The sequence below is a fragment of the Hyla sarda genome, chromosome 3 (genome assembly GCF_029499605.1).
Source record: "Hyla sarda isolate aHylSar1 chromosome 3, aHylSar1.hap1, whole genome shotgun sequence".
Classification (NCBI taxonomy): Eukaryota; Metazoa; Chordata; class Amphibia; order Anura; family Hylidae; genus Hyla; species Hyla sarda.
In genome coordinates this window covers 179508818-179530631 of record NC_079191.1, presented here as the reverse complement: position 1 = coordinate 179530631, position 21814 = coordinate 179508818, and the positions used below count along the sequence as shown (strand labels likewise).

Genomic DNA, 21814 nt, shown 5'->3' with positions numbered 1-21814 from the left:
AGCAAAACTTAACACAATGTTAACAATACAGAATTTGACAGTATCGACATGCTTAAATACCGTAGCAGCAGCCTCCATCTCCTTTTGCTTCTTTTCAAAGACTTCATCATCATCCTTATCCTTCTCAAATTCTTTCTGGCAGCGGTTCAGTAGCAGCTTGCGGAAATTGACAGTCACTCCTGGTTTGTCTGTAGTTGGGACCTTAAGCTGGAAAAGTAAAGAGGGAGTAAAAAAAAAGGAAATGGCTAGAACACCAACAAAATGAAAAGAATATCAAAATAATGAAAACAGCAGCAAAAGCCTCTTGTCAATTGCTCTATACCCACGGATGCCTGCGTCCCCCAATCATTCAACCGAGAAACTACGATTTAGGGCAAAATAAGAGATAATTTAACCTGTTATAGCCAAAATGAACACATGGCCTTTCAGTTTCTACTTCAAAGGGTTTTATATGTTACAGCCTTAACAGGTGTACACACTTTGGTTCATCTATGTTTATGGAACACGATCAGTGACTGAGTTATCGGATACATAGGGACCTTGCCACCTTTGCTCGGTAACCAGTTTTGCCATCTTATTTTTTAAAGAATATTTACCCTCCCCTTGCACAACTACTGAAGTTGATAAAAACAAGCTTTATTGTTAACTCAAGCCAAAATCACCTAACTGTTCCGTTTAAGAGGCCTGGTTATTTTTAACCCTCTAAGGACACCGACTGTTTACCTAAATTACTAAGTCCAATTTTTCTAATCTGGCATATGTCCACTGCAGGGAGAATCCAGTTAACTGGTTAAGCCTTCAGGTGCTCTCCTCCCATGGTGCCCTGGTCTGGTACCTGGCTGCAATCGTGTTCCTGAGCTGCAGAGTGATGCTTTGGTCTGGAATAACATCGGGCCCAAAGGTGTCATACCACTGCTCAATCACTGGGCACAGCGATGTCTGGCTGGGCTAGCAATTGGCTGAGCAGTATGTCACAACTGGGCCCCATTGTCACTACGTGCCCACACTGCAGCTCAGGAAGAGGATCACAGCCGGCGACCTGAGCAGGACACCAGAGGCACTAGGGGTTTTGTTTTTTTTCTTTAACTATACAAATTCTCTCCCTGCAAACAGGACCAGCGGCTAATGCCAGATATCATTGATCTGGCATGGATCCTTTAGATGCCGCCCTGAGAACAGCTGAGAGGACGGAAGAAGGGCCCTTACCTGGCTCCCTGCTTGGCATTCCAAGGCTCCAGTCTGCCATGGCAGATAAAAATGGAGCACTGATAACACTGATCAATGCTATGCAATGGCATAGCATTTAACAGTGTATTCAATCAAATCACCACATGTAATAGCCCAATGTAAAAAAGGTAATAAATGTGAATTAACACCTTCCATAATAAAATAACGTAATCAAAAATAAGCAAACATACATGGTGTCACCACATGCGTAAATGTCCGAACTATTAAAATATAATGTTAAACTGCACAGTCAATGGTGTATACCTAAAAAAATATACCAAAATCAGGAATCGTGTATTTTTGGTAACTTGATAAATCAAAACCAAAACTTAAAAGCGGTCAAAAAGTCTTATCACAACAAAAAAAGTACCGATAAAAACTAAAGATCACTGTGCAAAAAATTAACCCTCATAGCCCCGTATACGGAAAAATTTCAGTTATTGGGGTCAGATGACAATTTTCGTACATTTACGCACAAAAAGTTATAATTTTTATAATTATTTAACCTATATAAATTTGGTATCATTTTAACTCCTTAAGGACCAAGAACGTATGAGTACGTCCTTGGTCCCACTCCCGTGATATAACACGGGGTCCCACGGTGACCCCGCATCATATCATGGCGGGCCCGGCGCCATAGTGTGCCAATAGCGCTAATAGCGTGCGGCACTAATCGCGGTGCCGCTCGCTATTAACCCTTTTGCCGCGCGGTCAAAGCTGAGCCACGCGGCTAAAAGTGAAAGTAAAAGTCCCCGACTAGCCCAGGGAGCTATTCGGGATCGCTGCGGTATACTCGCGGCATCCCGAACCGCTGTACTACAGGAGGAAGGTCTCTTGCCTTCCTTCCTGCAGTCCGATCGCCGATTGAATGCTTCAAGCCTGAGATCCAGGCTTGAGCAATCGCCGAAAACACTGATCATTGCATCTCTATGGAGATGCATTGAACAGTGTTAAAGATCAGTAAATGCAATGTTATAGCCCCCTATGGGGGCTATAATATTGCAAAAGTAAAAAAAATCATTAACCCTTTGAATTATCCCTTCCCCTAATAAAAGTTTGAATCACCTGGCATTTCCAATAATAAAAAAAAAACAGTAAATAAAAACAAAAATAAACATATGTGGTATCGCCGCGTGTGGAAATGTCCGAATTTAAAAAAATATACCGCTAATTAAACCGCACGGTCAATGGCGTACGCGCAAAAAATTTGAAAAGTCCAAAATAGCGTATTTTTGGCCACTTTTTATATCATGAAAAGATGAATAAAAAGCAATCAAAAAGTCAGATCAATGCAAAAATGGTACAGCCAAAAACTTCAGATCACTGCGCAAAAAATGAACCCTAATAGCGCCCTGAACACGGAAAAATAAAAAAGTTATAGGGTCAGAATAAATTTTCCTGCATGTAGTTATGATTTTTTTTCTGAAGTAATACAAAATCAAACCTATACAAGTAGGGTATTATTTTAACCGTATGGACCTAGAGAATAAAGATAAGGTGTCACTTTTACCAAAAAATTTACTACGTAGAAACGGAAGCCCTCAAAAGTTACAAAATGTCTATTTTTTCAATTTTGTCGCACAATGATTTTTTTCCCCCGTTTCGCCGTAGATTTTTGGGTAAAATGACTGATATTACAAAGTAGAATTGGTGGCGCAAAAAATAAGCTACAATACAGATTTTTTGCTGCAAAATTTAAAGAGTTATGATTTTTTTAAAGGTAAGGAGGAAAAAACGAAAGAGCAAAAACGGAAAAACGCCCGGTCCTTAAGGGGTTAAGGACTAAGTCCCTTCTGACCTTAAGGACCCGGACAATCTTTTTTCCTCTTCCCCTTCTAAAAATCATAACACATTCAATTTTGCACCTACTGACCCATATAATGGCTTTTTTTTTGTGTCACAAATTGTACTTTGTAATGACATCACTTTTTAACAATCTGCACTGAAACAACAAAAACTAAAAATTTTAATTTTGGGGGCTTCCGTTTCTACGCAGTGCACTTTTCAGGACAAATCACACCTCATCTTTATTCTGTAGGTCCATCATAGGCGTGCGCATGTATATATACACGCACACAGTATAGTTCCCCCACATTAGGCTGGCAGTACAGTTCCCCCACATTAGGCTGGCTGTACAGTTCCCCCACATTAGGCTGGCTGTACAGTTCCCCCACATTAGGCTGGCTGTACAGTTCCCCCACATTAGGCTGGCTGTACAGTTCCCCCACATTAGGCTGGCTGTACAGTTCCCCCACATTAGGCTGGCTGTACAGTTCCCCCACATTAGGCTGGCTGTACAGTTCCCCCACATTAGGCTGGCTGTACAGTTCCCCCACATTAGGCTGGCTGTACAGTTCCCCCACATTAGGCTGGCTGTACAGTTCCCCCACATTAGGCTGGCTGTACAGTTCCCCCACATTAGGCTGGCTGTACAGTTCCCCCACATTAGGCTGGCTGTACAGTTCCCCCACATTAGGCTGGCTGTACAGTTCCCCCACATTAGGCTGGCTGTACAGTTCCCCCACATTAGGCTGGCTGTACAGTTCCCCCACATTAGGCTGGCTGTACAGTTCCCCCACATTAGGCTGGCTGTACAGTTCCCCCACATTAGGCTGGCTGTACAGTTCCCCCACATTAGGCTGGCTGTACAGTTCCCCCACATTAGGCTGGCTGTACAGTTCCCCCACATTAGGCTGGCTGTACAGTTCCCCCACATTAGGCTGGCTGTACAGTTCCCCCACATTAGGCTGGCTGTACAGTTCCCCCACATTAGGCTGGCTGTACAGTTCCCCCACATTAGGCTGGCTGTACAGTTCCCCCACATTAGGCTGGCTGTACAGTTCCCCCACATTAGGCTGGCTGTACAGTTCCCCCACATTAGGCTGGCTGTACAGTTCCCCCACATTAGGCTGGCTGTACAGTTCCCCCACATTAGGCTGGCTGTACAGTTCCCCCACATTAGGCTGGCAGTACAGTTCCCCCACATTAGGCTGGCAGTACAGTTCCCCCACATTAGGCTGGCAGTACAGTTCCCCCACATTAGGCTGGCAGTACAGTTCCCCCACATTAGGCTGGCTGTACAGTTCCCCCACATTAGGCTGGCTGTACAGTTCCCCCACATTAGGCTGGCTGTACAGTTCCCCCACATTAGGCTGGCTGTACAGTTCCCCCACATTAGGCTGGCTGTACAGTTCCCCCACATTAGGCTGGCTGTACAGTTCCCCCACATTAGGCTGGCTGTACAGTTCCCCCACATTAGGCTGGCTGTACAGTTCCCCCACATTAGGCTGGCTGTACAGTTCCCCCACATTAGGCTGGCAGTACAGTTCCCCCACATTAGGCTGGCAGTACAGTTCCCCCACATTAGGCTGGCAGTACAGTTCCCCCACATTAGGCTGGCAGTACAGTTCCCCCACATTAGGCTGGCAGTACAGTTCCCCCACATTAGGCTGGCAGTACAGTTCCCCCACATTAGGCTGGCAGTACAGTTCCCCCACATTAGGCTGGCAGTACAGTTCCCCCACATTAGGCTGGCAGTACAGTTCCCCCACATTAGGCTGGCAGTACAGTTCCCCCACATTAGGCTGGCAGTACAGTTCCCCCACATTAGGCTGGCAGTACAGTTCCCCCACATTAGGCTGGCAGTACAGTTCCCCCACATTAGGCTGGCAGTACAGTTCCCCCACATTAGGCTGGCAGTACAGTTCCCCCACATTAGGCTGGCAGTACAGTTCCCCCACATTAGGCTGGCAGTACAGTTCCCCCACATTAGGCTGGCAGTACAGTTCCCCCACATTAGGCTGGCAGTACAGTTCCCCCACATTAGGCTGGCAGTACAGTTCCCCCACACTAGGCTGGCAGTACAGTTCCCCCACATTAGGCTGGCAGTACAGTTCCCCCACACTAGGCTGGCAGTACAGTTCCCCCACACTAGGCTGGCAGTACAGTTCCCCCACACTAGGCTGGCAGTACAGTTCCCCCACACTAGGCTGGCAGTACAGTTCCCCCACACTAGGCTGGCAGTACAGTTCCCCCACACTAGGCTGGCAGTACAGTTCCCCCACATTAGGTGCAGTATAGTTCCCCCACATTAGGTGCAGTATAGTTCCCCCACATTAGGTGCAGTATAGTTCCCCACATTAGGTTGGCAGTATAGTTCCCACATTAGGTGCAGTATGTTCCCCCACATTAGGTGCGGTATAATTCACCACATTAGGTGCAGTACAGTTCCCTACAAAAGCAAAATAGACATGGAGGCCACCAGCATCTGGGGGTGCTACCTTCCTACTGGCAGGAAGAGGGGGTTAATTTGAGGGTACTACCCTCTTACTGGGGGTACTACCATCCTACTGGGGGGGAGGGGGTTAATCTGGGGGTACTACCTGCCTACTCGGGGCCCCAGATTAACCCCCTCCCCCTCTGTAGGAATGCAGTAACCCCCAGATTAACCCTATCCCCCCCACCCAGTTAGAAGGTAGTACCCCCCTGATGACCCCCTCCCCCCCAGTAGGATGGTAGTACCCCCCCAGTTTAATCCCCTCTCCCCAGACCCAGTAGGCAGGTTGAAATAACATTCACTCACTCAGCGCGGTAATCCTGCGAACTGCGTACCGTCACGTCACGCTCTGGGGCAGGCGTCCTTGAATACAGCGTGACGTCCTGATGGTCATGTGACGGCAGTAACGCGCCGTCACATGATCGGACCAACTGAAGGTGAGCCAGAGCGGAGCGGGGCGGGGCACAAACAGGAGTAGGAGGCAGCGCTGTGCGGTGCGCCTGACGGACAGGCGCACCGCACAGCGGGGGTCTGGGCTGGTGAAGGACGGTCGAGCACAGATAGGGGGTGCTGCTGAGCATCTTGGTGTCACCCGGTGCGGGCCGCACCCGGGTCGCAACGCCACTGGATTAAGGTGTGCCTGGGCACACCCCGTGCGCACGCCTATGAGGTCCATACAGTTACAAGGATCCCCAGTTTATGTAGGTTTTAGTTTATTACTTTGAAGAAATTATAACTTTATGCACCAAAGTTAGTATGTTTAAAGTTGTCATCTTCTGACCCCTATAACTATATTTTTCCACACATGGGCTATATGAGGTCTCATTTTTGCTCTGTGATCTGTAGTTTTTATCTGTACCATTATTCTTTTGATGGGACTTTTTGATCGCTTTTTATTAGTTTTTCTTTAAGTATATAAAGTGACCAAAAAATGAGATTTTTTGTACTCACTGAAAATCTCTCGTAGCTTTCATTTGGGGGGGGGGGGGGGGACACCTATACTGATGGGTATATGCTCTTGCCACTAGGAGGTGCTGTCACTAGGAAAAAAAAAAAAAAAAGTAGTCTCCTCCCTGGCAGGATATACCCGCCCACTGGAAGTGAGGTAATCAGTTTTGCCACAAAGCAGTAGGCGAAGCCAACAAAGAACAAGTCCGAAGAGCCCGAGAAAAGAATCCCGGATAAGAAAGAAAAAAAAAACACCGACAACAACTGGAAAAGATAATCCGAACAAAAATTGAAGAAATGGGTGGATGCGGTGTCCCCCAAGGCTACGAGAAAAAGATTTTACGGAGAGTACCAAAAAAAAAAAAAAAAACTCTTTTTCTAGGTCACTCTTCATTGGGGGGACACCTATATTGATGGGGCGTACCAAAGCAGTCCCCTAGGGTGGGGAAAAACAACCAGAGAAAGGGAATCAGTCCAGAGACCGAACTCACGTGTCCACAAGGCCTGCGGACGAGATCCGGGCAGAGACAACCGAGGCCCAGGAATTGAGTTCCCGGAAGATCCCCTGTCCAAGGAGATGGACTAAGATGCCAAAGGAAGAGACCATCCTCTGTAGAGACTCAAGACCCACAGGGCTGAACTGACCGTCGCCCTATCAGGCCCTGCCAGAACAGAGGTGCTTAACCGCCGCACAGAAGGAGGGTGGACTCTACACGTACAGAGTAGCCTTATAGCATATGTACAGAGCAGACATTGGTAGTGCACAAAAGTAGTGGGATACCAAGACTGCAGACACTAAGGAAACCGCAGACTTCCAACAGACCAGCAGGATGGAATATATGCCTCTAGCAGACCAACGTTGCAACCTTAGAAAGGGGTACAGAGAGTTTTGTTGTTGCCATGAAGGTCCCTGGTACCTGCATGAAAAACCCACACATCTTCTAAATGGTGCCACACACCAGGACTGCAGATGCAAGAGATGAAGTATGTATGTGTTGCAGGAAACATGCAGACAATCTGACTTACAGATAGAAGAGGTCTCATGAACCCATAGACACTTTGTGGAACTTCACATGGAAAGTGAGTCAATGGGGGAGGTGACCTGGTGGAGTAGAAAACCATGCAGACACAGTATGGATAGTGGATAGAAACTGCACCCCCCTGGGAGATCGGGGGAGGCTGAGGAGCCGTGGAGCGCATGCTCGTCATCCCATATAGGGTTTGTAGGACACACTGGGTCACTTCATATATCTCGCACAGTAGTGGGGTACAGGAACTCCAGCTGCAGATACATCAGCCGTGTGAGAGGCGGCAGAGGAAACCATGCAGACCACTGTCTGGCTTACTGGTAAGGGTCCATGGTAGACAACGTGTCATTCCTTCAGAAACCTCGCACAGCAGTGAGGTACCAGAACTCAAGCTGCGAATACATCAGCTGTGTGATGAGTGACAGGCGGCGGAGGAAACCACGCAGACCACTGTCTGGCTGACTGGTATGGGTCCATAGTATACCATGGGTCACTCCTTTAGACACCTCGCAACAGTAGTGGGGGTAAAGGAGTGCCAGTCCCGGATGCGGCAGCTGTGAGATGAGTGACAGGCAAGACTACGGTCAGGCATATTGCTATCAGGTCCAGTTCATGCTCACGCAGGGATACTCCCACAGAGGCCCTGCACTAGATGTGGAGAAGGGAATCACATAGTAAGACATGCCAAGAACACCCCCTGGATGGGTGGACGGCAGACTTGACAGAGGAGGAACCTCAAAAGAGACCTTCGCATCTGCCAGGAAGGCAAAAGCCCTTGTACATGGTATGGGACTGAGTGGTCAGGCATTGAATACATCCCCAGTAGTTTCCAAGGGATCGTGAAATCCCTGGTAACAACCTGCCACGGCAGTTCGCATATGCTCCCTGACAGTGAGCGACAATGCAGAAATTTGGGACATCAAAGGCATACTTTAACCGATTCAATGTAATTTGTGTATAGCAGGTCACCTTACAGGGTGACTGAAGCACATAAAGCAGCCCCCAATACAGACCCTTCGAAAGGGACCCTGCAGATATTAAATACCAACTAAGGCTGTAATAGCGAGTGGTTGCCAAGGGGGAGCAGCAATATAATTCAGTGCAATACAATTATTGGCCACAAGAGGGCACCAACCACCAAATGGCCTGCGTGAACAGGGAATTAAAAAAGGAGATTTTTTTTAACACTTACCATAAAATCTCTCTCGAAGGATCCATTGGGGGACACAGACCGTGGACACAGACCGTGGGGTGTATCTTGCTGTCTCTAGGAGGTGTGACACTATGGTAATAAAAAAAGTCAGCTCCTCCCAGCAGGATATACCCGCCTTCAGGCTCTGAGCTAGTCAGTTTAAGTCCCAGAGCAATAGGAGGAGACCAATAGGTCAAGGAAAAGACCCAAAACTGTCCGAGAACCAGAAGAAAAAACATAACTGAACACATTCTCGGACAAAGAACCAAAGGAAAAACCCAAAAGGGGCGGGAGCCGTGTCCCACAATGGATCCTTCGAGAAAGAGATTTTATGGTAAGTGTTAAAAAATCTCCTTTTCTCTATCGGCTCCATTGGGGGACACAGACCGTGGGACGTACCAAAGCAGTCACCCTTGGGTGGGCAGATAAGTAATCAGGCAGACGGCCGATCCACTGCCGCCAGCATCACTTTACGCCCCAGACTAGCATCAGCCAATGCGAAAGTATGAACCCGGTAAAACCTTGAGAAAGTGTGCAAAGACGACCAGGTAGCCGCCTTGCAAATCTGCGAGGCCGAGGCTCTATTCTGGAGAGCCCAGGATGCCCCAACAGAACGTGTGGAATGAGCCACAACCCGGAAAGGAGGAATCTTCCCCTTACAGCGATAGGCTTCCGAAATGGCGGACCGAATCCACCTAGAAATGGTGGCCTTGGAAGCAGGTTGTCCCTTGCGATGACCTTCCGTAAGGACGAAAAAGGAATCAGCCCGAACTACGTCCAGCTTGTGTGGCAAGCGCTCCCTAGGATGAGAAGGAGCCGGGCAAAAGGACGGGAGGACAATGTTCTCATTCAGATGAAAGGCCGAGACCACCTTAAGCAAAAAGGAAGGGTCTGGCCGGAAAACGACCTTGTCCTGGTGGATCACCAGAAACGGAGAACGGCAGGAAAGAGCTGCCAGTTCAGACACCCTCCGGATGGAGGGGATAGCCACAAGAAACGCTACTTTCCAAGAAAGGAGGCGGAGAGACACCTCTCTAAGGGGCTCAAAGGGTGCACCCTGGAGGGCACTCAGAACCTAATTCAAGTCCCAAGGAGGAGAGGGTGACCGATAAGGAGGAACAGCGTGCGCAACTCCTTGCAGGAAGGTCCGGACATGAGGATTAGAAGCCAGGGGCCGCTGGAAGAGAACAGTAAGGGCCCAAACCTGACCTTTAAGGGTACGGAGAGACAACCCCAGTTCCAACCCCGACTGCAAAAAGGAGAGAAGACGGGGAACAGAGAAAGTCACCGGGGAGAAGTCCTGAGCTTCACACCAACGAAAATAAGACCGCCAAGTACGGTGGTAAATTCTTGCGGAGTAGGGCTTACGAGCCTTGAGCATGGTGCGAATGACTTGGGGAGAGAACCCGCGGGCCCACAAAACCACGGTCTCAACCGTCACTCCGTCAAATGCAGCGACTGTAAATTGGGGTGGCAAAGAGGACCCTGAGAGAGAAGATCCGGGCGGAGCGGAAGGCGCAGAGGAACGTCGTCCAGGAGCCTGACTACGTCGGCGTACCAGGACCTTCGGGGCCAATCTGGAGCTACCAGAATGGCGGGGACGTCCTCTGCCTTGAGTTTCCTCAGCACCCTGGGAAGGAGTGGAAGAGGAGGAAACAGATAAGGTAGGGCGAACCCCGCCCAAGGAATCACTAGGGCGCCAACGGCCAAAGCCTGAGGGTCCCGGGACTTGGACACAAACGGAAGGATTTTCCGATTGTGTCGAGACGTGAAGCGGTCCACGTTCGGAACGCCCCAGAGGTCGCAGAGCTGCGTGAAGACCTCCGAATGAAGAGACCACTCGCCGGGGTCGGACCCACTGAGGAAGTCCACTTCCCAGTTGAGCACTCCCGGAATGTGGATTGCCGAAATGGCCGGAACCTTGCTCTCTGCCCAGGAGAGAATTTTGGTAACCTCGGCCATGGCTGCCGAGCTGCCCTGTCGATTTATGTACGCCACAGCCATGGCGTTGTCTGACTGAACGCGGACAGGACGGGACTGAAGACGGGGCTCCCAATGAAGAAGACAAAGAAGAATCGCCCGTAATTCCAATATGTTTATCGGAAGAAGGGTCTCCTGGGGAGACCAGAGTCCCTGAACCGTCCAATCCCTGAACACGCCGCCCCAGCCCGACAGGCTGGCATCCGTCGTAACAACCTGCCAATGAAGGGGAAGAAACGACCGCCCTTGGAGAAGAAGGGCCCTGAGAGGGAGAATAATCTGACGATATAGGGACAGGGGAGATCTGTTCCATCGAGAGAGAATCGCCAGTTGGAGGGGGCAGTAATGAAACTGGGCAAAGGGTACGGCCTCCATAGTTGCCACCATCCGACCCAAGACTGCCAAGTGCGGATGGAGACTAATACCCGAGTCCGCAGGGAGCGGACCCCCTCCCGGAGCGCCAGACGTTTGTCCGGCGGAAGACAAATTCGGACAGAGGCAGTGTCGAATCGAAGCCCCAGAAAGGTTAGCGACTGGGTAGGCCGGAGGACAGACTTGTCCCGGTTGATCAGCCACACCAAGCGAGTCAGGGTGTGGAGAGTGACTTCCTGATTCTCCAGAGTCTGGTCTCTAGTTGGAGCCTTGATGAGAAGGTTGTCCAGATAGGGTATCACCGAGATCCCCTTTGACCGTAACAGGCCCATCACTGGCGCAAGGATCTTTGTAAAGACCCGAGGAGCCGTGGCTAGACCGAAGGGGAGGGCAACAAATTGAAATTGCCCCTCCGGAACCGCAAAACTGAGGTACCGATGATGGCCCGGAAATATTGGCACATGGAGGTAGGCATCTTTGATGTCCACCGATGAAAGGAACTCCCCCTGTTCCAGGGACGCCACCACCGAGTGGAGAGATTCCATCTGGAAGTGGCGGATGAGAAGATGACTGTTGAGGCGCTTGAGGTCTAGGATTGGTCGCACAGAACCACAAAAAGATTGGAATAGAAACCTTGAAACCGTTCACCTGGAGGGACGGGGACGATCACCCCCCTGGAGAAGCAGAGACTGGAGAGCCGCACGGAATTGCTTTGCCAGGGGAGGAGACCGAGGGGCCCGGGATCGAAAAAAAGTGATCCCTCGGAAGGGAGGCCAATTCGATTCGGTAACCGTTGGACACCACGTCCCTGACCCAAGAGTCCTGAATGTATGAGGTCCAGATGTCTCGGAAAAACAAGAGACGACCTCCCACCCGCAAAGAAACCGGGTGGAGGCCTCACTTCATGCAGAAGTGGGTTTGCGGTTGCCTGATTTGGGCGCAAAACGGCCAGAGCGGTTGGAGTCCGATTTCCAAAACTGGCGTGCCTGGAACGAGGGAGACTTCTTGCCCCGCGAGGGCGCCTGTCCGGACCCCTTAGTGGGGCCAAAGGTCCGAAAGGACTGAAAGGAAAAGGACTTCCTTTGGGAAGTAGGGTGAGCCTTATTTTGAGGTAACAAGGAACTCTTACCTCCCGTTGCCTCAGAGATAATCTCGTCAAGGCTTTTACCAAAAAGACGGCCGTCCGTAAAGGGAAGCTCAGTGAGAGACCTTTTGGAAGCGGCATCCGCATTCCAAGCTTTAAGCCACATCGAGCGGTGGAGGGCTGCTAGGTGACCAGGGATGTGGGAATCCTATCGCCCGACGCCCGGGACAAGTAGTTTTGGGCGCCGGGCAGGTGAATTTTTCATAGATTTAGCCCTGTATCGGGCTAGCAGGGCCGGAGCGACTTCGGAAATCTCACCTCACACCCGCGCTCAGGGTGTATAGAGGGGGCGGCGGCCCCCAGCTGATTTCAGTAGCTGGGGGCCGCTGCTCAGAACTCACCCCGTGCCCCAGTCTGTCCTCCTACACACAGAAATCATCCCCGTGCAGTCTGTCCTCACACACAGAAATCCTCAGCCCCGTGCAGTCTGTCCTCCTCACACACAGAAATCCTCAGCCCCGTGCAGTGCAGTCTGTCCTCCTCACACACAGAAATCCTCCCCGTGCACTCTGTCCTCCTCACACACAGAAATCCTCCCTAGCCCTGTGCAGTGCAGTCTGTCCACCTCACACACAGAAATCCTCCCCGTGCAGTCTGTCCTCACACACAGAAATCCTCCCTAGCCCCGTTCAGTGCAGTCTGTCCTCCTCCCACACAGCAGTCATTATGGAAGTGAAGGAGCTCTGCACGGACGTCCTCTCTCTCCCCCCCCCCCCCCCCGCTCTGTTTTTTCCCCGTGCAAACTTGCAGCCTCTCCATGGTAGATGAGGTCCTGTGGAGACAGATCAGGGGGAGGAGATGGAGCTGTGTGCGGGGGAGGGGAGGAGCTGTGTACAGAGCTGTGTTCGTCCTCGCTCTCCCCCTGCTTCTTGTGTAATGTAGAAGCAAGTGAGCGTGAAGCAGTGTGAAGCTCAGGTGAGGAGGCAGAGCATGAAGGCGGCGGGAAGGGTGGTTGTATACCGGTATGTATGTAATGTATAATTAGGGGGGGTGTATCAGCGGCGGGTGTATGTATGATGTGTGCATATGTATGATGTGTGTATGATGTCTATGTGTGTATGTAATGTATGATGGGGAAGCAGCGGCGGGTGTATGTATGATGTGTCTGTATGATGTATGTATGTATGTAATGTATAATATAGGGGGCAGTGGCCGGTGTATGTACGTATGTATGCTGTGTCTATGTATGTATATACTGTATAATATAGGGGCAGTGGCCGGTGTTTGTATGTATGTATGTTGTGTCTATGTATGATGTATGTGCTGTATAATATAGGGGCAGTGGCCGGTGTATGTATGTTTTGTACAGGGGCGGACTGACAAATGCTGCTGCCAGTTGTCCTATCTAATTTTTTATTTTTAGTGGCTTCTGGTCACCCGCACTAAATTGCACCCCCAGAATCCCACCCGCCGACCAAGAGCCCCACGGATGCACGCAAACACGCCCGAACCAAAACCAACTCCCAGCATGTTGCACCATAACCTAAACTGTAGAACTATAAAGTGTAACATGCTGGGAGTTGTAGTTTTGGTTCGGGTCAGCTGCAGAGCCATAGGCTGCATCAGGGCATGCTGGGAGTTGTAGTTACTAACTGTAATTCCCAGTATTCCTTGACACAGACTATGGCTCTACAGCTGACAAACCAAAACTACAACTCCCAGCATGTTACACTTTATAGTTCTATACAGTGTAACATGCTGCAACACCCACACAACCATAGGTTGTATCAGGGCATGCTGGGTGTTGTAGTTATCTACTAAATGCAACTTCCAGCATTTTCTGACACAAATTAGAGTAAATAAAATGCACCACACAAACTGGAGAAGCACAACACCAATACCCACCCGCCCCGTAAAAAAACAGGGGCGTTCACTTATCAAATCGAAAGAATCCGTGTACAAGTCCCTATGAGGACTGAAAAATAGTGAATAAAAGTGTGTATATATGTGAATAAGCCCCTTTCCTAATAAAAGTTCTGATAATAAATGGTTCCGATAAAAACTACAGATCACGGCACATAAGATTACCCTCATACATCCCTGTATATGGAATAATTGGCGTTATAGGGGTCAGATGGGGGGGCGTGCCTCGGGTGTAAAAGGAGCTAGCTACAGCTCTCCCGCCGCTAACAGCCTGGCATGCTGCGATCACCGTGGCCGCTATTAAACCATTAGATCACCGCTGTCTAAGTTGACAGCAGTGTCTAAAGGGATCTTATATCCATCCCTGGTGGTCTAGTGGGGGGGATCGTACTATTTTGGTTGAAATTTTATCTACCAGGACAAGTGGATTTTCTTGAGGGACAAGTAGATAGTGTTCCGCTTTAGTCCATTGGACAAGTAGTTTTTTTTTTTTCTTCAAATTTCCACACCCCTGGTGACCCACTGCAAAGGCAGAACAACGGGCTGACTGCATGGAAGCCGCGCATATAAAGTCCCCAGCCTTGGCGCAACGGAGAGCCAAAGCAGACAGGTCCTATGGGGAGGATCCCGCTAAGATATCCTGATTGAGCTGTTGGCACCACTCCGACAGGGCCTTGGAGACCCATGTCGAGGCGAAGATGGGAAGAGGAAAAGAGCCAGTTACTTCAGAAGCAAACTTCGCTAAAGATTCCACCCTCTTGTCCGCGGGATCCTTGAAGGCAGCGGCATCTGCCAGAGGCAGTGTAGTCGCCTTAAAGATCCGGGAGATTGGTGGATCCACTGAGGGAGGGTAAGCCACCTTAGCGACAAAGTCCTTGTCAAATGGATAACGCTCTTGAATTGTCTTGACTCCCGGGAATCTCTGTCTGGATGTTTCCATGCGGATTCCAGAATGTCGTCAAAGTCAGCGTGAGAGCTGAACCTTTGAAGTGCTGGCTTAGAGCGATGAAAGGATACTCCTGGATTGACATCCGAAGATCCTGGGTCCTCCAAGTGAAAGGTGTCTCTTATGGCTGTCACCAATGAGTTCACCGTAGCAATTGAGTCCGAGCGGTCCTCTGGGTCAGATGCCGGTTCGGAAGCCTTGTCCACTAGTTCACCAGGGGAATGTGAGTGAGTAGAGGCAGTCCTGGAGGGGGGCGATCCAGAACGGGTTCGCGGCTCTAGCGTGGCAGAGCAGCGACTCAGAGTACGTCCCCTGGAAGAGCGACATTTGTGCCCAGATGATAGAGGGGTGCGGGACCCGCGAGGGGAACGCTCACGTCTGTCCGAAGACTCAATGGAAGAGTCCGACGAGGCACCCCTAGCACACTTGTGAGCGTGAAGTACGAGGAGACGAAGAGCGGGCCCTCTCAGAGGACCTGCGCCGGGAAGACCCCTTCAAGGTGGACACCATTTCCCGGGAGTCCTCAGCCACCCAACGGGAGACTTGGGTCAAGTCAGCAATATACTGGGTCAGGGAAGAAACCCAAGCCGGAGGGGCGGCTGAACCCACCGGGACCGAAGGGGCATCAGGGGGCACCAGAGGGTCTGGGGGAGCAGGCAGAGCAAGCGGGCTCAGAGGAGCCAGGCATCTTGGTATGACAGTGCTTACAGGTATAGTATGTCACTGAACTCCCAGGTTTCTGATTAGAGGGAGTAACAGACCTGGGTACGGATATAATGGGTTAAAAAAGAAGACAGGAACTTTCTCACCCGATATGTGTCCCCTGTCAGCTGCAGTGAGGAGAACTAGCTCCGTGAAGCCAGAGAGACCGAACAAGCCAGCCAATAGGGAGGGAGGGGCATGCCTGGAGCAAGGCACACAATATTCAATTCATACCTAAGCAAATCGCGCCCACAGCGCTGATAGGATGCTGCTTCGTGCCTCAGAGCTCCCAGCCCAGTGGGCGGAGACCCAGACGGCCGAAGAAGAACTGTCATGGCGCCCGCTCTTTGTCCCGAGCGCACCTGCCTAGCTGTATATGCGCTCGGGGGAACAGAGCGGGCAGCCAGAACGCCGGCAGCGGCTGCCAGCGAAAGTAAGCCGGCACAGAAGCGCCCGGCTCATAACAGCGCCGCGGCTTGCAGCTGCAAATAAGGCGCAAGCAGAAGAAGGAAGCCGGCACTGAAAGCGCCTGACCCGAAGCAGCGCCGCGGCTGACAGCCGCTCATAAGGCGCTGAGAAGTCTCACCAAACACACACTCACAAATTAAAGTGTTCCATATCACATGCCCACCAAAAGTAAGGTGCATTATAAAAATATGCCCCCTCATGTCGCTGCTCCCCCAGCATAAGTGCAGCCCCTGTAAAATCAAGCCCCATACACTTAATGTGGGCCAAAACATGGGGTCTCCAGAGGTTGCGAGTCCATACCTATGGGAAAAAGGGGAAAGTACTTACCTCAGTCAGAAGAACTTACCTAATGGAGTCTTCAGTGAAGTCTTCAGTCAGCTTTGTTGTCCCTGCATCACGCCTGGCTGCTATGCGCGAGCGAGGGGAGCAGAGAAAAAAGGGGGACTCGGACCCATGAGGTACCACCCAGACGCTGACCGTTGGCGAGAGGGGGTTAACAGCGCATATACGCAATGTTTGTGCCCCCTGTTTCGCAATGGGGAAACAGTGAACCGCAGTTCCTGAGTCCCCGCCTGAAAACGGAAAAGAAAGGGAATAAAAAAAACTAACACGTCCCTATACTAGGAAAATAAAAAACAGAAGACCTGGACTGGAGAATCCAGCCCATGTCCACCTCCTTCAGACACTAAGCTTAAACTGACTAGCTCAGAGCCTGAAGGCGGGTATATCCTGCTGGGAGGAGCTGACTTTTATTACCATAGTGTCACACCTCCTAGAGACAGCAAGATACACCCCCCGGTCTGTGCCCACGGTCTGTGTCCCCCAATGGAGCCAATAGAGAAATTTTTTTCTTTTTTATCATGCAGAAAAGCAGCATGGGGAGCAAGGCACCCTGCTTTGACTATGCCCGCGAGTTGTGCAGGACGTCCACACCATCGGGACCCCTGAAGAAAAAACATGTGGGCAGCCCCAGGAGCGACGATGGCATTGGCTATAAAGAGTGCTCAGCTCGTGAGCGTACTTCAATCCCTAGTAATGGGAACAGGGCATAAAGGTATGCCCTGCATCCTTAACTGGTTTATTGTATGTATCTACAAAATAAATATGTGTAATTTTTACCGAAAAGTGCACTGTTTAGAAATGGAAGCCCCCAAAATTAGCCATTCCCCCCCCCCCCCCCCCCCCCCCCGAGTTTGCCCCACAAATATTGTGTGTGTGTGTGTGTGTGTGTGTGTGTGTGTGTGTGTGTGTGTGTGTATATATATATATATATATATATATATATATATATCTATCTCTTAATCCTTCCAGTATTTATCAGCTGCTGTATTCTCCAGCGGAAGTTATTTTCTGTCTGACCACAGTGCTCTCTGCTGACACCTCTGTCCATGTCAGGAACTGTCCAGAGCAGGAGCAAATGCCCATAGCAAACTTCTCCTGCACTGGACAGTTCCTGACATGGACAGAGGTGTCAGCAGAGTGCACTGTGGTCAGACAAAAGGACTATACAATTTTTTCTGCAGCATACAGCAACTCATAAGTACTGGAAGGATTAAGATTTTTATATAGATGTCATTTACATATCTGATTTTTTTTTTTTTTGGCACAAGTTGATTAGAAAAAAAATCTGTTTTCCACTGGAGTACCCCTTTAAGAGGTTAATGAAACTTCTAAACTCTGCAATGAACCAGGCTATGTATGCAAGTCCCAAAGTGAATGGAGCAGTGGCAGAACCGGACCACTGCCACTCCATTCAATCAGGGAAAAATTGACCTCCACTTCTGTAAATAAAGTGGTCCCAGCGATCAAAGCCTTATTTTACTGCTGGATGACAAGTCCTTAACTGAGATTAATTCTGTCTAGAGAAAATCAAATTCTTAAAGTTCATTCAACATAAATCCTTACTTTAATATACCTGATATTATTCTAATATCATTGTACCAGACAGACTTACCCCCATAAGGCAGCGGCACATATTGGCATATGCGACAGAGAAATTTGGCTCAGAGATGGCCTTTTCAAATATTAGGTCAATGACACCCTTCAGTCTATCTTCTGTGTCTATGGCCAAGTCAGTGACTTGCTTCATCAACTGTTGGAACATCTGTGGAGTCAGCTTGTTGAGGATACTACGCACTCTTCGGAACAACTCCTGTAAAGGCAGGACACATTTAATAGTGAGAACCCTGCTTACGATATCCCCACAAATGTGGGTGTATATATTTGGGCACAAGAAAAAGCATGGGTAGAAATTTGAATTCTCAATTTTCCACAGCTGTTCTTCAAACAGCAAAACCAATAATTTGCCGTTATCTTACAGCAGGAATATAACATGCAACAGTTCCTCCCATGCGCTTTCATGATGATGTTCTGACACTAGTTGACAATGAAAATATATAATCACATTTAAGCATTACAGATCCTCCATATAGGACATCAATATTTGACTGACAGATTCGGCCTTCTGACGATTAGCTGCCTCTTCAATGCCTTCTTTATTACCTGCTGTACAGTTAGTAGTAGCATTGTCCCAAAAAATTAAAAGAGGATAGGCCATAACTTTGGCAAGGCTGGTTAACACGCTTTAATACAGTCTACATTTGCACAATTGTGAAAGAACCATTCGTTCCCTTTTAATAAAATACTTCATTACTAACCCACCTGGGTTTTAATATTTTCAGGATCATCCTCTTCACTGGCTTTCTGGACCTTGTTGGTGGGTTTCCAGGCCTTCTCTGCTTTGTTTAACTGGATATTTTCATTTAATGACACAGCAGCAATGATTTTGCGTGGCTCTTTTCTGGGTCCCTGTTGAGACCGTCGAGGACCAAGATTTGCTTGCTGCAAAAAATGAAAGGAATAATTGGCATAAGACAAATAAAGGAATAAGTGCATTTTTTCCACAGACTCCACAAAATGATTAGACTTACTGGCCCTCCACGATTTCCCATAGCAGGCCGGCCTAAATTGGCAAATGATGGTGTAAAATCTGGCCCACAGTTCATGCCAGTTAATCGTGCAGGGTCTAAAGGCCTAAGGGGAGTTTTATTTGCCTGTTGGAACAAACATAATTGGGGTTAACAAGAAAAATACTTGACAACTATTTACTCCAAAATAGAATAACCACCTACCTTGTCTAACACTACATCAGTAATCTGAGGGAGACCATCTGGTTTTTGCATGCTTGCCACAATAAACTGAAAGCCAAGTAAGAAATCACGGTCATAACTTTTCTTTTCCTCAGGATTCAGTGGTTTCCATTGTTCTGTAGAGAAAGATGAAATAATGAAATGCTTATAGTCATGTATATGGTAATCCGATAGTCTCATAATTGTTCAACAAGTGCAGACAGTGTTACCAGAAGAATACTGTCTGCTGATTGCATGCCATGATGGAAAGAAAGGAAAGCTTGGGTAACTCACTAGTATATAGTTTTAAAAAAAAAAATAAAATAAAAAAAAAAAAAACAACGCCCCAGATAAACAACTATTGTCAATTAACTGATCATAGTTTCAAAATTGCCAGAAAAGACAATCTTCCTTACCCTCTTTGTATTTGTACTTTAGATCCCCTGGCTTTATATTTTCAGCATCTAGCTTGTCCTCTTTCTCTTCCCAAGTCTCATCCTGCTCCTCCACAGGAACACTGGGGGTCTGCTCAACTTCAGGAACAGAAGCTGGTGGGTTAGCAGCTGACTCTGTTGCTTCAGTAGTACCATCACTCGCCTAAAGGGGAATTAACAGACAAACCTTTTATTCCTGCACATTAATGTGGTAACTTCTCTACAGGCATAGCAAAAATGTGTCCTGTAAACTTTGAGAGAACAAAAAACCTCCGACACTCGTTTTCCCTGATGAGGTAGCATCCAGGCAGAAAAGTAAATAGCCACATTGGTCCTTCATTCTAACCCGGGTGTCTGCAGTCACCTTACCAGGCAGAATGAGGGTACCCTGGACATGAAAGGAGGGCGCCCATTAGGTGGCAAACATACCTATTGGATACTTATAGCATATCCACAGTATGTGCCAAAAAAAAAAAAAAAAAAAAAAAAACATTTCAGGTAAAATAATACAGTTTGATAGTCTTGCCAAAGTCTCTTACCTCTTTAAATGCATCTAGCAGATCTCCTACAGCCTCTTTTTTGTTTAAATCTTTTATTTTTCTCCTCTTCTTAGGTGCAGACACCGCAACTAGAAGACCAACAAATGCACTTTAGCAAACTTGCAAATAAAACTAAAGCGAAGATTTTGTTAAGAGACTACTGATTTAATAGTTGGATATGTAGTGCAGGAGGACCAAGAGCAGTATGGAAGCTGTATGCTGTAATTCTGATTGCACTGAAAACATGTTGGACCTATTCAGTAAAGTGTAACTACAGCACAGGCACAAATTGCGAGGGAAGGGAGTGCGTTTACAACTCTGCTAAATGAGAAGTAAATTCTAACCATATCATAAGTGGGAAGCTGTAGAATGGCTGAAAGCAGACAGACTAGGAAAAGGTGACCAGACTAAAAAATATACCATTATACAGATTTCCCCTTCAACTATACATAAATATATGTGTGTATATATTTTTTTTTTATTTAAGTCAGTCTAATGATCAAGACACTGACAATTACACCCCATTGCATCCAATGTGAAGACTCCATTACCTGCCACAGGAACATCTGTAGTCTGCTTTGATGTCTGTAAAACAACTGGCTCTGGCTCGGCTGGAGGTTCCTTTCGAACTTCCTCAACTTCTGGTGTAGGATCAACTGGTTTCTCTTCAGGTTCTGTAATGGGACTAACATGGGATTCCTGTGTGTCCTGTGGCTCGGCTTCCTGCAGGCCTGGTGATCCCTCTCCATTAGTTAGGAGCTCTTCTGGTTGAGCAATTGGAGAATCTACAGAGGGCTCAGGATGGCAAACAGTAGATGGCTCTGGCTGTGCAGGTGGTACAGTCACTTCTTCAGAGAGGCCATTAGTACCCTGAAGATCTTCAGCAGGCAAGCTCTGCAAGGGACTTTGCTCTTGTGTAGATTCTGTAGCAGGTTCATTTTCTTCTACAGGACAAGGCTCGGCTGAAATTTGTGATGGAGGAGCCTGTGTGTGAAAGTCTACCTCTAAAGCCTGCTCTTGTGGCAGAGGAATTTCCTGGGAGTCAGACACATCAGTCTGGGTAGGGTTTAAAGTCTCCAGCTTGGGTTGAACAATTGGAGCTTCAAAAACGGTCTCTATTTGCTTAACAGCTGTCTCTACAATGCTTACTTCAGCCAGACTTGGGCTCTCCTGAATAGCTATAGGAGCCTCTGGTGGCATTGATACCTGAGTTGAAGGGTTTTCTAGCAAGGGCACTTCCTGTGAATTGAGAGTCCCTAGCAAAGGTACAGACATCTCAGGTGTAGTGTTATCAAGGGTCAAGTCTTGCTCACAAACTGCCATGCTCATAGCTTCCACAGGAGGAGAGGGTGAGGGGCTCTCTGATGGTTTGGTCAGCACTTGGGTGGTCTTTGAGCCATCATCTTTAATGAAAATAAAATTGTAATGGTGCATGTTAGCATAATATCACATGTTAAAGGGGTATTCCAGGATTTTTAAAATTTTGTATTAAGCTACAGGGGTTGTAAAGTTAGTGTAGTTCATAATATGGCGTCTGTACCTGTGACGGTTTTCTCACAATGTGATT

The 21814-nt window shown here is 48.4% G+C and overlaps 1 protein-coding gene across 2 annotated transcripts in view; it reads right to left on the bottom strand.

The window, feature by feature from the left end:
* Nucleotides 1–21814, bottom strand: part of EIF4G1 (eukaryotic translation initiation factor 4 gamma 1) — a 91493-nt gene that overhangs the window by 12852 nt on the left and 56827 nt on the right. For both annotated transcript variants that reach the window (XM_056565651.1, XM_056565652.1), the window contains 8 exons: nucleotides 20799–21650; nucleotides 20248–20336; nucleotides 19691–19871; nucleotides 19278–19411; nucleotides 19077–19199; nucleotides 18808–18987; nucleotides 18101–18298; nucleotides 61–207 (listed from right to left, as the gene is read on the bottom strand). In XM_056565651.1, coding sequence (XP_056421626.1) covers nucleotides 61–207; nucleotides 18101–18298; nucleotides 18808–18987; nucleotides 19077–19199; nucleotides 19278–19411; nucleotides 19691–19871; nucleotides 20248–20336; nucleotides 20799–21650 — 1904 coding nt within the window. The remainder of the gene's footprint in view (nucleotides 1–60; nucleotides 208–18100; nucleotides 18299–18807; nucleotides 18988–19076; nucleotides 19200–19277; nucleotides 19412–19690; nucleotides 19872–20247; nucleotides 20337–20798; nucleotides 21651–21814) is intronic.